The sequence below is a fragment of the Rhopilema esculentum genome, chromosome 7, assembly GCF_057945365.1.
Source record: "Rhopilema esculentum isolate cy_ngs chromosome 7, ASM5794536v1, whole genome shotgun sequence".
NCBI lineage: Eukaryota > Metazoa > Cnidaria > Scyphozoa > Rhizostomeae > Rhizostomatidae > Rhopilema > Rhopilema esculentum.
In genome coordinates, this window is record NC_142821.1 from 3,422,449 (window position 1) to 3,439,147 (window position 16,699).

Sequence of the window (16,699 nt, forward strand, 5' to 3'; positions counted from 1 at the left end):
GCCAAGCACCGCTTAAGTCGCTTAAGCAGAAGATCCAGCAACCAACACTGTTATTTGTTATGCAGCTAAATTTGTTGAATGATATGAGAAGCGAGATTCATTAAACAACTATTTGCTTTTCAGCGTTGAACAAAGTGCTAACATTCTCGTGATTTGTTTATATAACGTGCAATACTCTAACACCACAGGGGTAAAATATATTCTTAATGCTGCTAATTCAGAACCTTAAAGCGACAAAATGCTTGTGGTAAACTTGTTTCTACAGATTTAGGACTAGGTTTTAGTCTTTTATTCATCTCTAACGATATTCATTCATCTTTGTTTCTCAACATTTCCTGAAACATTAACAAACAATAAACTTTATCTCTTTAGTCTTTTAGCGGACCCTTCGGCATTATTTCAGAGAAGCGCAAGTGCAATCTAACTAGAAAAGTTCAAGGAAGAGAAGCCTCCCGGAAATTAGATCCCCTTAACAGCCGTATATTGTCGGGAGATTGGAGCCAAGAGGTTTAAATTGGCGCGCATATGCGTCACATCAGGAATAAACCATCAGCTCTCAAGGTATTGACAAATTTCTTCAAACGAAGTTTTTTGAAAACCGCAAAGAGAACGATTTTTGAAAAAGTACAGTGGTTACAGTAAACTTTGTTTAAATTTAGCCACTAGAAAGCAGTAATGCTTGTTGTTACTTAGGTCCTACTTCTGATTACCCTACAATTTTTACAAAGACTGCCACTAAACTCATTATTGAAGCGTCTACACACAATATTTTCCAGAAATGCGGGATTTTTGGGGTCTAGGGTATGCCCCCGAACCCCCCACTGGAGTGCGCCTCAGGTGCTCTTTCGTTGCAGTGCCCTCCTTCCCCTTTGAATAAAGCAGCTTTAATTTGCCATGTTTTATGCCTCCGTGCAGTTAACTGCAATAGATAGTGCTTTACCTGCGATGAACAAAAGCCTCGCTTTTTAAACAAATTTTATTTATCTTTTATATGAAATGCATATGATGGGGATAAGCCAACGCCTTAAACCAAACGAACATCCATTGCTCTAAACACATAATCTAAAAAGACATATCTTTCTTGGATCTATATGCACAGACAAAAAACCCCGTGTAAAAATTAGAAGATATTGCGTAGAATCCTCGTCGGATTGATTCGTCGACGCGATCAATGGAAATGAACGCTCTCCACCTGTTCGCGATTTATCGGCAAATTCATTTATTAATTTGTTTCAGTATGAGGGATGAATGAAAATAGCTGAAATTAGAAAGCCTGCCTTCCTAGTGCTTTTAAATAGTAATCTAATAATACCCGAGACATTAAAACCATTCCTTCATGGATAGAACTGACTACTGTCAAAATGATATTTTGGCAATAGAATTGGAGAAGCGGCGGTGTCCTTTGCAAATAATTAGACCAATAACTAGATTATTCGACCACTAAAATAAGAAATGAAAATCCAAAAGCTTAGATACCATCCTTGAGGGACGACGTTTTATATGCTGTTAAGCCGAATACACTGTTTCCTCTTATGATCATACTTTTATTTGCCAGTTAGTATGAAAAAATAGCTAATAAAAAATAGATGTTGACAAGCATATTGATTCGATGTTTTTATTGCAGAGCTTGTCTTAAACAGAAGAAGTTTACATGTTACCAACCTCAGCTAAGTTTAATAAACTGGATTTTGATACCGAATCTTGTACAAAGAATTTTTCATGAATTCTACTTTCCTCTGTTGTACCTTGTTCTCGGTTCCTATCTTGGATATTCAAAAGAAACTGGGCAAGAGAAATCCACGAGTCATTTCACCTAAATGATATTTTCTTCCAATCGCAAGTTCTTTTTGTGATATTAGTTCAGTGCATTTTCGTTTGAATGAAAAAAATTAAGCCAGAATTTTAATTGGCAATCAAGTATTGGCAAAAGGATACTTTTTTTGATTGGATCTTTCTTCACTTTTCCAGAACACCCCCTGAATTGGTACGCAGGTCTTATACTCAATGAAAAGGTAAGTGATACCTCTCACAAGTGTATGTGGAAATCTTTGGCCGATCTTCAAGTGCCATAGATATATAAGAAGACATTTTTCAAATAGAAACCAACATCACATACCGTAAATCCTCGAATAAGCCCCCGGGGGCTTATTTGCAAAAATGAATTTTTTTGGGGAGCTTATTCGATGGGGGACTTATTCAAGGGGGTTTATTTCAAAGTTTAGTATTTTCTTCAAAGGTTGACATAAAAATGACAATTTTCTCAATGAAATAAAATTGACAAATTACAAAGAGGCTTTTTTGCAAAGGAAGCTTAACAGTCAATATTCTTCTTCGCATATTCAAGATTTCTGATATCATTAAAGGAGTTACAAAGTGCTGTGTGAAGATCTAATGTTTTATCACCGCAAAAGTCAATTTTTTGCTTTTTGGTCTCCAGTCAAAGAAAGTTATACTGTATAGCTATTGTCCTTTGGGGGCTTTCTTGAAATAAGATATTATTCTGTAATTATGCTGCCCTCGAATAAGCCCCCATAGGGGCTTTTTCGAGAGGGGGGCTTATTTGCAAAAATTATTAATTGGGTGGTGGCTTATGCGAGGGGGGATTATTCGAGCGTAGAGGATTTACGGTAGTCTAAGCACGATTTTCTGGTCTATGGGAATGAATTCTCAAAACCGCAATATTTTGAAAGCATATACCTATGTGAATGTTAAATGCTGCGGCAGTCAAATTTGAGGCTTCAGACATAACAAAGAATTTCATTCAGTGTGCTTGATTGAAATTGAACATTTATTTGAGTTTTGCAGTTCAGTTGAAAATAAAGGCTTTGAATAATTTCATCCAACCCTTAAATAGATGTCCTACTTGCTAAAACCTTCATCGTTAGTGGAATACGTTTTTGCTTGTATAAACCCCCGGGCGCATCTGCCGACTTGTTTTTCGTCGATCCATGCATGCATTGCGTGAAATTTTGTCGTCTTGATTGTCAGATCTTCAGCCACGGAAGAACATACAGCTAATGTGTGTAACAACAGGTTGTCATGCGGTCAGCATATTGAGTACCGCAAAGATCATATTTAGGGTCAATGTTTCTTTCCAAGTAATTAAAATAACATGAAGTTAATTTTATCGTTTCTTTTGCTCATCTGCAGTGCTGTAATCGGTATACGAAGGCACCGTTCGTCTGCAGCAGCCCACGAGGAAGCCAAAGGTATTACACGATTTAATAAACAATTACTCAACTGTACCTGTTGTGTTATCTTGATGTAGTTCTGCAACTGTAATTTTAGTTGAGCACGTTTTTGAAATCACAGCTGATACCTCTCTCGTGTTATTATTCGGAGAAAGTTAGGAAATATTGTGCCAGAAAGTTAGGAAATATTATGAATCTTAAAAGAGCAGTAATGCACCCTCCTCAAAGCTCTTATCCCGTATACACGACGCTAGAGATACGCTCACAGACAGGGGCAAAGGGATTTCCCTTGTTTCTTTCCTCTAATCAAAATTTGAGCCACCCTTCTGTGACGCATGAAATGACTAGTAAACTAGCAAACCGCTAGGAAGTTTTTCAATTTTGAAATTTTTACTTTTGATCACCTGCTTGCAAATACATAACAAAAGATCACTTATTTATAGCAGTCACAAATTGTTTTTACATTACAACTATCGGATGTTTGATTTTTATTGCAATTCTATTGCTAACGTCTCAGCAAAACACATTCAACACCTCTTTGCTTGTGTCAAAATACTGGTATTTTAGGCGGGATGAAAACTGACCATCTCCATGCTCGATTAGATATTGGAAAATGTTTTCTATTTCTCTTCTTGAATTATCCTTTTATTGCTTGAAGTCGATATCAATACTTGCAAAAATTCTTCCAAAATCTGTGTCTAGTGTTCTTAAAATTGAATTTTAAATGCTCGTAAAGCTATTAGGTACTAGTATCTCAATCAATAGTACAAGACCAGATTTTCACTACCTATGACTCACGGGAAACTTGGGGATACGGCACAGGCAGACGCTATTTGCAAGAAATGATTTTTCTGTATTGCAGTAGAGTAAAAATCTTTGTCAGGTCAGAGAATACTAAACCCTTGCTTAAAAGCCTTTAGCAAATGTCGAAGACTTTTTAATTGTAGCTACCATACTTTACATATGCACGGGTTCTTGATAATTCATGGTTGAAAGAAAAATGAATGCCCTTACAAGCTGGTTGCTCTGTAGCTCCGTGTTACCAAGGAATCCAAACTGCGAAACAAAGAATTTACTTTTGCGAAGAATAGTTAAACTGGTGGCTGTCTCTTATACTTTTGTTTGGTTTTTTTTCTTCAGCATCGACAACGGTTGTTGCTGTTATCCCCTACTATTTTTTACCTCTTATTCTATACCAAAATTATCAAATTGTTTGAAACCCGTCTTCACGGTTTTTTGATATAGCTTTTCTCTCATCCTTAGTAAACCACGTAATGGTCCGTTACATTAGAGATTAGAGGTAGATCGTCGTATTCATCAAACACTCAATAAAACTATTTACTCGACTCGTACATCATGGGTTTGATATTAAAGATTTCGGAAAGACCAATGAATTCAAATGAAGAATGGGTGCTTATTTCATTGACTAACAGAATAACAAATTTTCAAATTTATCATGCCAGAGAATGTATCAATTTTCTCTCCAGTCATAGAAAACACTGCAATATAGTACTTGGCACCTGATTTATCGGCAAAAACAATCAAAATGTCACCCGAACTTAATCTTGTTTCTGAGACACCTAGCAGGCTTTATAACTTATTAAGAACATTTACTTTTTCTCTCTTACCCTCTCTGTATGTTTTTAAAAGTTTTGAGTTTATCCAAAGTCCTTTAAAGTGATAGAAAATCCATTCGCTAGGAATGTATCAATCAGACATCATTTTAGCCAGTAATATTTACCTTCATGGATGTTATCACCTCTTTGAACCACGCTGCTATCTGATACTTCTCAATTCAACCACATGCAACACAATTATTCCTAATTTTTTGTATTCTTAATGCATCACAGATAAATAAACTTCCCGCATCTTAAAGATATTTAGTGCCTCCAAATTCTTCAGGTCCTTTTCTTCTATGTACCACATTATTTCCGACATGCCTTATTCAAATAATTATTCTTTAAATGTATTATGCAAAAGCAGACCTAGAATAGCCTCGAACATTTTAATTAATTTTATAAGGAGGCAAATTAATTTTGTTCCATAACACTTCAATTTGTTTCCCAAAACAATATTTTCTCAGTGTCTTTTGAAAATTTTGCAAAATAATTCAAATGTGCTTCATTTTGATTTGAATCATAAAAACAAATGAAAGCAAAAAATTCAGGCAAGTATGCGTCGTGATTGTAAAATAGTGATTGGGAAAATCAAAAGTTGCTTATCGACTCGTCGGAGGCGTATTTGTGCCAGCTGCACCTCAACGAAGTGCTGTTTCGACTGAATGGAAACTGAAAATATTGGCTAATCTCCTTGTCTCAGCAACTTTTATCTAAAAGCCTTCAATATGCAGTGAGTAGTCTCATTGCATTGAAGCAGAAATCCCTCTTTGCTCTTCCTTTTCATGCTGTCTGGTGAGTATGACCTCGATTCCTTAATTGAATACGGAAAGAGATAAAGAAACCGTGTACAATAGACAGCATTACATCCGACTTGAAGATTAGGCGAACAGCGACCAAACATCTGTTGTGTGTTAGATCTTAAGTGTTCGGAGAAAGTTGTATTTTCCAGTCGTATTGTACGTGATTCAGTGTTCTTAAATACCTACAGAGGTCAGAGATACTTTAAAAATTGCAGTGCAAACATTGTAATTATAATTTCAATTGTTAAAAGACAAAATATTTGTAAAAAAGGCTTTTTGCCATTGAAGAAACCTGTTCTTCGTGTATACAAGAAGCATTAATGAAATATATTGGCACAGTTTAGGATGCAAAGCTACTCGACCATACCAATTTTTCCATTGGTTACCCTTTCAAAAGTTGAAATACAGCTGACCAGAAACCATCCTGTTACATATCATGACACATAAAACATTATAAAACAAATAAAGATGTGGCTTGAGGAAAGCCAGAGGCTCGACTAGCAATTTTAAGAAAATTTGTTCATGCATAGGCACATTCAAAACGACTTAAAAATCTCTGGAAATGCAATATATTAGCGCGGGCACCGCGCAGCAGCTCAGGCACCCCACTTTTTGCAAAAATGCCCAATATTTAGTACTAAACTACCAGTAAAGCCTCTTTTTATAAGGTTTTAGCCCCCCCCCACTTTTTTTAGACCCCTCACCTTTCTCAACGCTCCGCGCTGCCTGAAGCTAGAGGATAACCAGGATTGTCGCCATGTGAGATGTCTGGGAAAGACACCCCCCCTTCCCTTGAACAAAATGATGTTGCATAAACGAATGGTTTTTTACTTTTGGGAGTGCTTAGTAAGAAGATTCTTCTTGACAACCATCAGCCTGCTTTATAGCCTTTCTATGTGTTTTATTTGCATAACAGGTTGACAATAGTGAATAACTGAAGCTGTATCTAAACGGTTGCTATACTCAGTTATAAGATCATGAAGAATGCCTAGGCCAGCACCCCCGACTACTCTTCGTACGCAAAGGTTTATAATTATATTTATGAGAATTTCAAGTCAAATATCACAGAGAAAACTGTTTACATTTGATGAAGCTCGAAAACTCTTGATTACCAGCTGCTATGCTGAAAAAATCTACCTCATTTTTTATTGAATTGCGATGAAATTTAAATCCAGCCATAATCCTTGCATATATGCTTTTTAAAGTTCAAGGCAAAGCTTCTAATCATGTTTGAAATGTGCACTTTCTATCTAAAACAAGGAATTTTTTCTAAGCGTTAATGCTTTCCTTTAAGCGTTCTTCACCTTTAGCTCTTTCGTGTCTCCTTAAGTTCGCTTTTCTATTGCAAGCCACTCGTAATTACTTGTAATTATGCATCGATAACCCAAATAGTAAGTATCTTAAAAATTACCATATCGCCGAATGCGCTGTTGAGGAAAACTGAAGTTAAAAGCTGTATATAGCTGTGACTTAAGTATACTTGATTCCTTTTTTCCCTTCAGCGCTTCGAGCATTAGGAGTACATCAAAGCAAAAGCTATGCCTGGAAATGTTTTTTGAAACCTTTCTCTTGAAAATAAATTTAATAGCGATTTTACCAATCACCCATTTGTAAAAACCATTTGAAAACATTGTGTTATTTTGTTTCAACATGAAGATTTTTTTAAAAATACTGACCATTAGGAGTTTTAGAACGAAAATACATTCAAACCGACCTCTTCATAAAGAGCAAGATGGTAACAAAATTGAACAAAGTGAATTCTGATCAATTTTGGTAAATGTTCATTAAGATTCCCCGAAATTTCAATGTAGTGCCAAGACCCATTGTTGTAACATCACAGAATGTCCCAGAAGCAAAAAGGTTGTTGCTTCAAGGCTTCAAGGTCACTTGCGCTAGAATATTCAAGCCCCCTTTTTATAAAATAACCTAGAAACCTCAATACTTTTCTCATCCAACTCTAGTTTAACCTAGGTTTCGGGTCGTAGCTACTATATTTTTGCTTTTAAGGGGGGGGGGGGGGGGGGCAGGAGCCTTTGAAATGATTAAAATCCTTTGCTTCCAAAAAACAGTTCCATTTACTCCTGGTGCCTTCCGCAATAATTCCATCTTCCATACGATACTAGGACTCTACCCAATAATCTCTTGCCAGTGCTTGTAAATTGGTTCAACAGGGTTGCGAAAATCCAGCAGATTTTGTTCCCTAGATTGGTCTTGTACTTGAAAATACGTTTTTAAACTAGTGATAAACATTTGCACTTTTAATAATGGTGCGTTATCTATAGGTTGATTAAAAATGAGCCTTGAATTATCAGCGGATCGAAACAGTAAGAAAATTGGTTGATTATCAAGAAATATGGTCTTTAACCGGTAGGCCTAGAGTCCTCTTAATACAATTTCAATTGTACTGTTGTTTATTTGCTCGATATTTACTGTTTAGTGAATGTTTCAGTCCCTTTACTTGTTCTTATCTGTTTGTAAGTGAAACCACTAATTAAGAATCAAGTTTAATAAGGGGTACATAACTTTGCAATGTAGGATAGATGGTTTATTCAGAAACCAACGGCATTACTTGTTGCTAGTCTTTCTACCATCTTTTCTAATTCTCTAACTCTCGAAGTTTTCTAATCAGATTCAAGTTGCAAATTGAAGCAGGAGAGACTGATTGCTAATAAGCATCAAAAACTATGTATGCATCTTTTCTCGAAACAGCGAAAGTGTCTTTGGGGTTATAAGGGGGTAATTAACCCCTAATTCTTTGCAAACATGGTCCTTATGATTATTCAAAAATTGTTCAAAATGTACGGAGTAGGGGTAGTTCATATTTTTCGTAAAACTGGTGTATAGCACTATAATGTGATAAAAAAGGGTGTGGTCTGATGGGCCTCTGCACCCAGTAAACCCGTCACTGTTATTGCCTCAAAAGAGATACTCCCGTTAAGATAGAAGTAACCCAAATTAGCATGTACTTGAAGAGGACAACGGAGGCAAAGTGCAAAGAAATAAGGCTAAACAATAGTAAATCGAAGAAAAATGCTCAATTTTGCAAGGGCAAGGGGGGCCAATGCCCCTGCTGCCCCCTGGCGCAAGGGTCCTTGAACGAACTTGCTTTTCAGGAGAGATTCAATGCAATTGTGAAAGACTAAAAGTCTTCAAAATAAGTGATTATTATTTGTTTGAATCTGTTTCAGTAAAAACGATACACAGTCAAAGTAGGTCATAAATAAGTACTCCCCCTGGTCAAGAGAAGACATCAAATCTAAACACTTGTGAATCAGACTTTTAGCGAGCAGGTTTAAACGGAAACAGAGCCGAGTCAAATAATTATAACAGGTGCCATATCGTTTGAGTGCAGTTAAATGTATTGCAGAAAACTGCTAATAATCGACCTATACTCAAGAGTTTCAAACAAATCGTATATCAACCCACCATCCATTCTGCCTCTACATAAAAACGCTTACATGAATTATTAACCGTGTTTTTCTTTTCTAGCCGGCTTCAATTTCAACATCACCCACAAAACACAGATACTAACGAACATTCATTCTAAATGCATTCTTTCGTTGATTTCCTTATTTTTTACTGTCTTCTTTGGAATCGGCGTCCAGACAAAAAGTTAAGCTTCATAAAGCAAAAATGAGTTCAAAATTAAAATCAAAGGCTGAAAAGGGTCCGGATATAACCGCTGCAATAGTTCTTTATAGTTTAATTTTAAAAAAATTGTTTAAAGGGAAAAGTTGGAATTTATTGGCACTGGCTATATTCTAGCCAACTTTAAAAAATAATTATTGTTATTATGTATTATTATTTATTTCCCTCTTTCTTCAATGCTTAATTGGTCTTAAAAATGCTTATTTCCATTCATTCAGAAAATATTTATTAATTACTGAACAGCAGTTGATTCCTTAGGCAAATTAGTTTTCCATGTTGCTCATTGCTTTACTCAGAAAAAAATTTTTCATTTTCCATAAACAATCTACTCTATCTTTTGCTTCTTTAACCAGTTCGCCACCATCTTTTAGCTTGACGTTTGTCTGTATTTTCAATTAATAATTGCCTCTAAATTGCCTTGCTCTTGTCCCAAATACCATATAACAAACAGACACAATGCATCATTATAATCTTAGATAAAAGAATTCTATCTTGTCCTGCATTTATGATTTTCCAAAAACATTTTTCCACTGACAAACTTTCTTAAGCGAGAAATTTAGTACTGTTGAGGATTGACTAAAAACAGTTGAAAGCAAAAAGGTTTGAAATTTATCGTTTCCAAAAACAAGCACACATTTTAAGGCAAATTTGTATAATCTAAATTGAATGAAGACTTGTAAAATGCGGTATAAAAATAATTTAAATTCGTTTTTGATCATAGAAAGCAAGTTCCTTTGAAAATGTCTGCACTAGGTAAACAAACAGTAACTCACGACTTTTATTTTTGCTTTTCATTAATTCACCCTCTTTTAAACAACAGGATTTCGTTGCGAAAGATGAGTTCCTTCCTAAGACATAGCCGTTTCTAATATTTCGTGTATTTTTTTCGTATCGTATATTGCGTAGATTTAACCTCTAGAATTTCGTTTTCCATATACCTTCTTGATAAAGGCTAAAAAGACAGAGTTCCTCAAGTCGTGATCTCTTACTAATGCCAAACTTCTTACTTTACAGACGCTTTTAAGGTCGTGAAAAAATGGATCCAAAGAAAGCACTTAGAGTTGACATTACCGAAAAATGGAGGTATTGTTTCTTTTGCGTCGTAAAACGTCTATATAAAGCATTTATTTGTGTTCTGAATTGAACTCATTTGCGACTACCAATACAACGAGAAGGCAGATCTAGTCTGTATGATCAGCTGTTTCGGTAACACGTGGCGCTTTTTATTGATGTACACCAGTTGTTTTGGTGGTTTTATCCTTTCTTGGTAATTTTCAAGTAAATCATCACAAGAAAAACGTCAATAACGCAGTTATGTCTGCGGTCAATACCATGTTCGTAATTTTGTAGGTAGATGCTTTTAGGACCGCCGACAGGGGAGCCGGAGCAAGTGTCCCAGGGTCCAGGCTCAATCTGGGGCACGTAACTATGGAATGTATATATCAACTTATCATATCCTGGAATCAGGGGTGTAGAGCTAGGGGGCTAGGGGGCTAGGGGGCTGAGCCCCCCTTGTTAATGCCGAAAATTGGCAAATTTCTACTTTTGCTATTGTTTTCTGCAGCATTTTGTGCAAGAGCCCCCCTTGTTATTTTGATAGCACTACACCACTGCCTGGAATCTATATTCATTATAAGAGCCCACATGTATTGGTTGCCTCTGCGGCCCAGGCGGCCCTGGGTGCTTCATTTTTTGAAGCAATGCACAAATAGTAAATTTTGGGAGACATAAATAAGACTCTTAGGTTGTTTATTTCTGAGTCGTCTTCTAGAAAGTAAATTCTAGCAAATTTTTGGTACTTTTAGCTTTTGGAATTGATTTATATTGAGTTGTCAAGGTTAAGAATGCTCAAATATGTGTGCTGGTTTATTTTAGAGATATTTGAGGGTGACATTGTGATGAGCCCCCTTCTGAGAAGGGCAGTTTTAAACAAATACTCAAAACGCAGTGCGTTAGTGGAAGCTGATCACAAATGGCCTGGTGGAATCGTTCCATATGAGCTGGACTCAAGCCTGCGTAATTCATTTTCTATGTCTAATTCTCTATTTCTAACTCAAAAAAAATATCCTCACTTATTCTCCTTTTTTGATAGTACGAATTGATATCAAATTGATGTGATACGTAAATGCTGATCTTTAAGATATATTGAATCATTACTATACAATGTTCAGTGGGATTAAGCAAGTTTGTTTGCTTCACGATCAACATTGATGAAGTAAATCCCGTTGATGCTTATAAGATGAATTCTTTTCTCAAATTCTTCTGTTCCATTTTGATAAAACATAAACCATTTGCTTTGTACTTTATTGATATAGTGAGGTATATTTTGAACTGCTGACTCAATAACTAAAACTTTGAGAGATTTCAGGCAAAACTTAAGGTTTTGACAGAAAAGCTACTGTTCGTTTCCTAGTTTACCTTTCCCGTACTGAATAAGGCATACTGGCCTTCCAGAGGCACAAATCTCTTCCTTCAATTAGCTTTTAGTTTTAGCAACCCTATTAGATTCTCAAGTACAATCATATTGTTTTTTGCAGCAAATATTATTTTGTCAAGTATAGGAAGAGCAATGAGAGAGTATCACAAATTTACATGCATTCGTTTCGTACGCCGTACAAATCAAAAGGATTTTGTTCTGTTCAGGTCCAAGAGACATGTGTAAGACAAATACACCTTTTATTTTGTTTCTTCTTCAAGTCATGCTTTTTTGTGCAATTAGAGAAAATATCTTAGAGCAACTTTCTAAATATTGGAGAATCTTGCTGATAATGGGGTTTTCTCGTTTGGAGCTTCAAATCAATTGTAAAGCACTCGGTTAGCCTTGAGTTGCCACCTCAAAGTTTTCAAAAATGTGTCAAAGCACAAATGTATAAAGCAGCATGAATGTATGCAAGAAGTTGGGCTTTTAAGCGTTTTATGGTAATTTCTTGTTGTTTTTATCCCATTCTAACACCGAGTGAACGTAGATCTATCGTGACAGAGAAGCAGGACAAAAGCTAATGTTGTCCAATAACATGTTAGGTCCACTATGTGACTAAACAACTTTCTCTCCTAGGCTTCACAAAAAAAACACAAAATTATCTATATTTCCCACGGTACACCTGCAAGTAGACAATTTGCTTTTTAATCATTGATTTTTCTGCAATTAGATGCAGCTCAAGTGTAGGAAGAATTGGTGGGCAGCAAAACATCACGCTTGGTCCCGGCTGCTACCGACTTGGAACAGAATTGCATGAGATGATGCACGCCCTTGGTGTGGTACACGAGCAAAGCAGGCCGGATAGAGACAATCATGTTAACGTCATCATGGACAACGTGGATCCAAGTAAGAAATATATCCTATATTTTCAAGATTATCTTTTTATATGGAGCAAAGCTCGAGTTCTTTGTAGGGGTTAGCATAAATTATGTGACGATAGGGCTGACTATACAAAAAGTTAACAATACAAAAACGAAAACCACAAAAATCACTTCAATAAAGAAGCCTTGTGCTGAAACTTGTTGAAATATTTTCATGTCGATTTTTTTATTTCAGCTTTGGCTTAAGAGCCTAGAATTCATCATAGATTCAAATTTTCACATTTTAAGATCTGGTGTTGTTGTTTAAATGAGTAAAGGGAGGTTGATAGTCTTCCTTAAGAGGTTAGCCGAAATGATACCCTATAGTTAATATTTCAACAGGTAAACACGAAGTGAACTAGATTATTACAAAAATATTACAAGAACATCAAACCTCTCTGTAGTGCACCGCATCACATTGCTGATAATACTAATGGAATTGAAAGGCTAGATATCGCAATAAAACTAGCAACATACAATATTTACTTCACTGTATGCGTGGAATTTCTTTTGCCAATATCCAAAAATCACGCAGAGCTTTTAGATTTTGAACTTATGAAATTAAAAGCTTGATGAATGCCAAGATGATATTAAGGTGTCTGAATGGACATTAAAAGATGTCTTACCGTTAATGAAAGCTATCTAAAGGTAATAAGGCATTAGTATGCCTTTATTGTAGCTGACACGAACGGCACTTAAAGTTAAGATGAGCTTGTTCTTATGAGCATTGAAGGCTGCTTAGACTGTAAGCCTTTAGCAAAAGGCTTATAGTACCTATTTACTATAATAATACTAAAATACTTTATACTATAATACCATGATATCATAAAACGATAATACTATATTACTAAAACATTATAATACTATGTCACTATAAGACTATAATACTACGTTACTATATATCACTTTAATACCATGCGACTGGATTACTATAATACTATGTTGTCGTCATACTATAATGCTATAATACTAAAATGTTATAATAATTTAATGATATATTTTCTCCATACCGTATAAATTCCAGCATACAACCTTAGTATTGTGGATTAAAGTATTACGGTTTTTATTGGCAAAAGTGATATTTTAAATTGCAAAAGCTCTTTTGGATGTCATGAAACATACTGAAATTCACCTTTTTAAAACATCTTTGTTAAAGACTTTCAGCTTATGCTAAAACTGAAATCTAATTCAATTTGCTACCACTGTCTTTTAATCAAATTTTAATCACCACACCCTAGCACTAATTGAAACCAGATGACTTTTTATCCACTTACGGCCTATTACAATAACAAAAACAATTTAAGAACTTCCTTATTCTCATGTCAATTTTATCATTGCTTAAGTTTGCAGGTGCTATTTACCCAACCCATTTTGCACACAATGCTTTAATGAACAAAATTTAGCTCTTTAGAAATAATGGTTCATTTGTGATAATCTAAACTTGCGATTTACTCTTCTTTCACAAGAGCAATTCCATTTTCTGGCCAACTTTGGCAAAATATATTTACAATTTCTTTTGTTGTTAACAGTCTGCGAAAATAGAATATAAAGTCACGTAAATCGTAATTTTTTAATCGAACTTATTAAACTGGTACCAATATACTGGTTTCCCATTTCATTTTGTCTTTCCATTAAGTGGGGCCCTAATTTTTGCAAAAAATTGTTGAGGTGATGTTTTAAACTAGAATATTTATATTGTTGACGTAACAGCTTTTTCAACTCTAGCCAGCTTCCTTTCTTTGCTAGATTCTAGAAACAATTTTTCAATCAATCAGCAAGAAGATATCTTGAAGCTCATTTTTTTCTGAATTCCTCAGAGTAGCATCCGTGGCTTCAATAATTTCCCGTTTTTGCCTTAATTCTTCATAAAATATTCATATAAGCAGGATTCTAGAAAAGAATTACGAATATAACAGAGTTTATCTTAAAGATCCTCTTCAAAACTCGTCAAGAATTGTCTTTTAGTGTCTGACCTAGACATGTTGTGAAAAAGCAAGCTCTTAATCTCTTCAAATCCTTTCAAATACGAAATTTTCCTGTGAAAATTTCCCAACTTCAAATGCACAAGCATCGGAACTAGTATAGCTATTCTCCCCCTGGCCTTTTTAATTATTGAAAGAAGTGGAAAAATTCCACAGAAAGTACTTAAGAAGGAGGATTAGAAAAAAAGCATGGATTCCTTATGTGTAAAAAAGGGTGAAAGAAAATTCTATTACAACGGATTTGAGTCAAGTTATTCTTCACGCCATTTATCATTCAATGCAAAACCATCATTCCTTAAGAGGTTTCAACTATCTTCAATTCACTTATATAAGTAAAGAAAGTGCACAAGATATTGGCTAGATACCTCTAGGTATTCATGCTTTCTTGGTATGAAAACCTTGCAAATATGTCTTTAAGTTTTCTTGTTTTGGATTTGAGTTCAAACGCGAATAATTTGAGATATTCATTAAACACGCCCTTCCAGCCAATTATTCAAGTCCCTGATCTTCGATTCCCACCAATCTTAGTCCTATTCCCACCATTCTGCAGTCTAATAAAGATTTTGTAGTGTCGATTTTAGTACTGTAGCATTAACTGAAAAGTGTTTCTTTTTAGAGTATTTACACAACTTCCAGAAGTATGAATTCAACGATATTACAGATCTCAGTGTTCCATATAACTTTGCTGTAAGCACTTGAGTTTCTTATTTTGTAACATCTGGTCAAGTTTTACTTATCTTTCCTTTTACTTCAAAAGCTAATAAAACCTTAAATGTAATAAAAAATGAGCAAAAATAAAGCCCAAATTGGGCCTGATGCTGTAACCCGAAAACACCCTATGATACAGGAAAACTCTCATCTTTTTGCATATTAAATTATGGGCCTAATGCTGCAGCACCAATAGCACCCACCTTAATCTAACCTAGCTTGCCAGCTACTTTCCTTAACGCTACAAACTTTGCTCATTGACTTAGATTAATCTTTTACTCTGATATCATACTGCACAGTATTTGAAAACAAAAGATGTCTAAATCTTCAATAATATAGCTATGAGTTTTCCCTAGTCTTAGCAAGTGGGGGTAAATTGTGATGTTGCTATGTTCTACCTTTATATAAATATGATAAATCAGTCACACCCATTTTGACGTCATAATTCATACATATTCTCTTTGCATATCTCAAATTACGTATGTTCTGCCTTGAGAAGAAATTTCTGCTTTCTTTCAGCATTGGTTATGTATAATTTTTTCAATAATTACCTTAAATATAGGCAAGCATTGCAACGTAACTGATTGGCTATAAAACCAATAAAATTATATAATAAAAAATTACCACATGACTACACCCTAAAAAAGAATCCTAGGTGTAATCAGTTTTGTCATGTTTAGCATTGATAAAATGATATCTTCTTTGAAGAACAATCTTGTTGGATCGTGTTGATCGTATAGGAAAATTTGTTTTCATCGATAAGCAGAAAGAAAATTCAGTTCTTTGTTTTTATTCTAGAGCATTATGCACTACAGAAATTCAGCTTTCAGCAAAAATGGCGAAGAGACACTAGTCAGCATACGTTTCCCTAGCCTGAGATTTGGGCAGCGCAAGATGTTCAGCGAGGGAGACATTGCTCAGATAAATAGACTGTACAACTGTGACGCAAAAGAGAAGAAGATAGAACAGGTGTATCGACTGTCTAAGAAACTTGGCATTGAGGAAGACACTGAAATAATTCCAAATGCATTTGATGTGGTGGGAGATAGTACATTGACAGATGAATATAACTTTAATTTTTAAAACTAAAACAATGATTATCATTTTAAATTCTTCAAATGTCTATAACATCGTCAAAGAGCAAGATTTATTTTAAATTCAATCCAATGTGCAAAGGGTGTAAGCGTACAAACATTCACTATATAATTTTCGGGGACTTATGCGTTTGAATTTCTTGAATTTCTTTGGGGAAGTTTATTTATTATCATGTAAATTACGTGTATGTAATGCAAATGTAATCGAGGAAGCTGGTCAAATAGCCAACGATGTTGCATTTACTGCTCGTTCTACCTTTAACTTAGAATGTGAAAGCTACATGCAAATTGTATACCCATACTTATAAAGTCTGACAA

The 16,699-nt window shown here is 35.1% G+C and overlaps 1 protein-coding gene across 1 annotated transcript; it reads left to right on the plus strand.

The window, feature by feature from the left end:
* The first annotated feature begins 2,985 nt into the window (after positions 1–2,985).
* On the plus strand, positions 2,986–16,610 carry LOC135683645 (zinc metalloproteinase nas-4). The gene is made up of 7 exons (XM_065198958.2): positions 2,986–3,209; positions 10,273–10,341; positions 11,134–11,274; positions 11,796–11,916; positions 12,408–12,583; positions 15,196–15,266; positions 16,086–16,610. The coding sequence occupies exons 1-7, from the start codon at positions 3,113–3,115 to the stop codon at positions 16,368–16,370; spliced, it is 960 nt and encodes a 319-aa protein (XP_065055030.2). The 5' UTR covers positions 2,986–3,112; the 3' UTR covers positions 16,371–16,610.
* Positions 16,611–16,699: the final 89 nt, after the last annotated feature.